General features: G+C 38.6%; 1 protein-coding gene across 1 annotated transcript; it reads right to left on the bottom strand.

Moving 5' to 3' along the window:
- Window positions 1–460: 460 nt before the first annotated feature.
- LOC144641211 (trace amine-associated receptor 7e-like) lies at window positions 461–1,378 on the bottom strand. Its single transcript, XM_078500251.1, has one exon. It carries the CDS (start codon window positions 1,376–1,378, stop codon window positions 461–463), a length of 918 nt encoding a protein of 305 aa, XP_078356377.1.
- Between the last annotated feature and the right edge of the window lie 388 nt (window positions 1,379–1,766).

The raw sequence follows: 1,766 nt of genomic DNA, 5'->3' as shown, positions 1-1,766 counted from the left end.
GAGGATATGTTATCCGTTTTAAAACGCACATAGCACTTTAATAGCAGATTGGTAGACCATGATGAGCTTTGAATGTATTATTTCACTTTTATTGAAATTTACAACAACAAAATGGTAAAAAAATGGTAATTCGGGCTACAGCAATAAAAAATTTTCAAACAAACAAGAAAAGTGGAGCCATAGTAGTAATTACTTAAATTTGCATTAAAAAAGATTCGAAAACAATTTTGAGGAAAATTTCCTTATTATAAATATTCAATACATTAAAAAAGTAGACACACTGGCTCCGTTCTCAGTTTACTCATCCCTGCTTTATAGTTACCATGGTAGAAAAAAGAAAACGTTTCGGAGGAAAATCCCTTCATGTATTTAAACTCTCTGTATCCTGGGCCTTTTAAGAGAACGAAAAAAATCTCGATCTCAATCATGTCTTAAGATAACACACATTGGGTCTGCATCTTCACCAGCACACTACTTTTTTCAACAGATCAAAGACTCTTTGCTGAACCTGTTGATTCTTCCAAAAAATAATAAGAGGGTTTGAAAACGAATTAAGAAAAGCAAATGTTTCTGCCCAGCTATATACATTATAAGTTGGCAAGTTATATCCTAGCGTTTGATGGTAAAATGTCACAAACATTACAGGAGTGTTCAAAATTAAGTAAACCGCCACGATAATTGAGATGCTCAACGCAAGTTTGACTTCTCTTTGCTTTCTTACAATTTCCACCGTTTCCATGTGTTCCTGGACCTGCCGTCGACTCCGTCGTACAACAATAAGCACAGCCACTTGAGTAACTCCTGTAGCAAAAAGGCAAATCAACCAGACGACGTGATGAATACCTCTTGCTACATAGTTAATTTTCGCCCATTGCAAAACGGCCAGCGAAAAGTTCACAATCCATATTCCAAGCGTACACTTCAAAACCCTGCTTGAAGAGAAAAACGTGTTGTACCTAACACGCAATCGCACCGCCACGAATCGTTCGTAGCTTACGGCGCTTAATGTCATGAAAGATACCCCAAAGCATACGTAGAAGGCAGCAGCATAGACGATTCTCACAAAACAAGGAACTGAACGATGCTGGTTTTCCATGAGCCTGTAGCTTATATAACCTGGTTGCGCCGTGAGGCCGACAAGAACATCAGATAGCGCCAAACAGGCTATTAACAAATTTGAAGGCGTGCGTAGACGAGAAGTGCTGAAGATGGCAGTAACAACCAACACGTTGACTATCACAGCGAGTGGAGCAGTAACGATGTTGATGATGGATGTTATCAGGTTCGTAGTGAATCGTTGTGAAACTTGATGGAAGATCGGATCAGGAAGATGGAAACATGATCCGGGAGGTGTATTGACGGAAATGTTGTCATCCATTTGGTTCTGTGAGTGAACTATCTCCGTAGTCCCTCAATGGTTATAATTTTCGCCTTATATAAATATTCTACCTTACTCTCTTTTTCTTTGCGATCACTGAAAGCCTAAGCAGTCACTTTATGCTGTAGTTCATTCGAGGCAACTGTGCTTTTGGTTTTGGTTACAGTGGAGATCTTGACGAATAGAAGATGTTTATATGCCTGATAATAAACACAAGTAAGTAATGTATATAAAGCCAAGTAAGCTTTGTATATAAAGCCAAAGAAGGTCTTAATTATCACAGTTGATAAATATTTATCATCCGATCAGGACAGCAAGACTCACAAAACAACATGTGGCATGGCAAGCAAAATGACTTGCGCAATTATCGGGGGAAAGCACAGAAAAA

Source organism: Oculina patagonica, unplaced genomic scaffold, assembly GCF_052425735.1.
Source record: "Oculina patagonica isolate OP01 unplaced genomic scaffold, crgOcupat unplaced761, whole genome shotgun sequence".
NCBI classification, from domain to species: domain Eukaryota; kingdom Metazoa; phylum Cnidaria; class Anthozoa; order Scleractinia; family Oculinidae; genus Oculina; species Oculina patagonica.
This window is presented reverse-complemented; position numbering and strand designations above follow the sequence as displayed.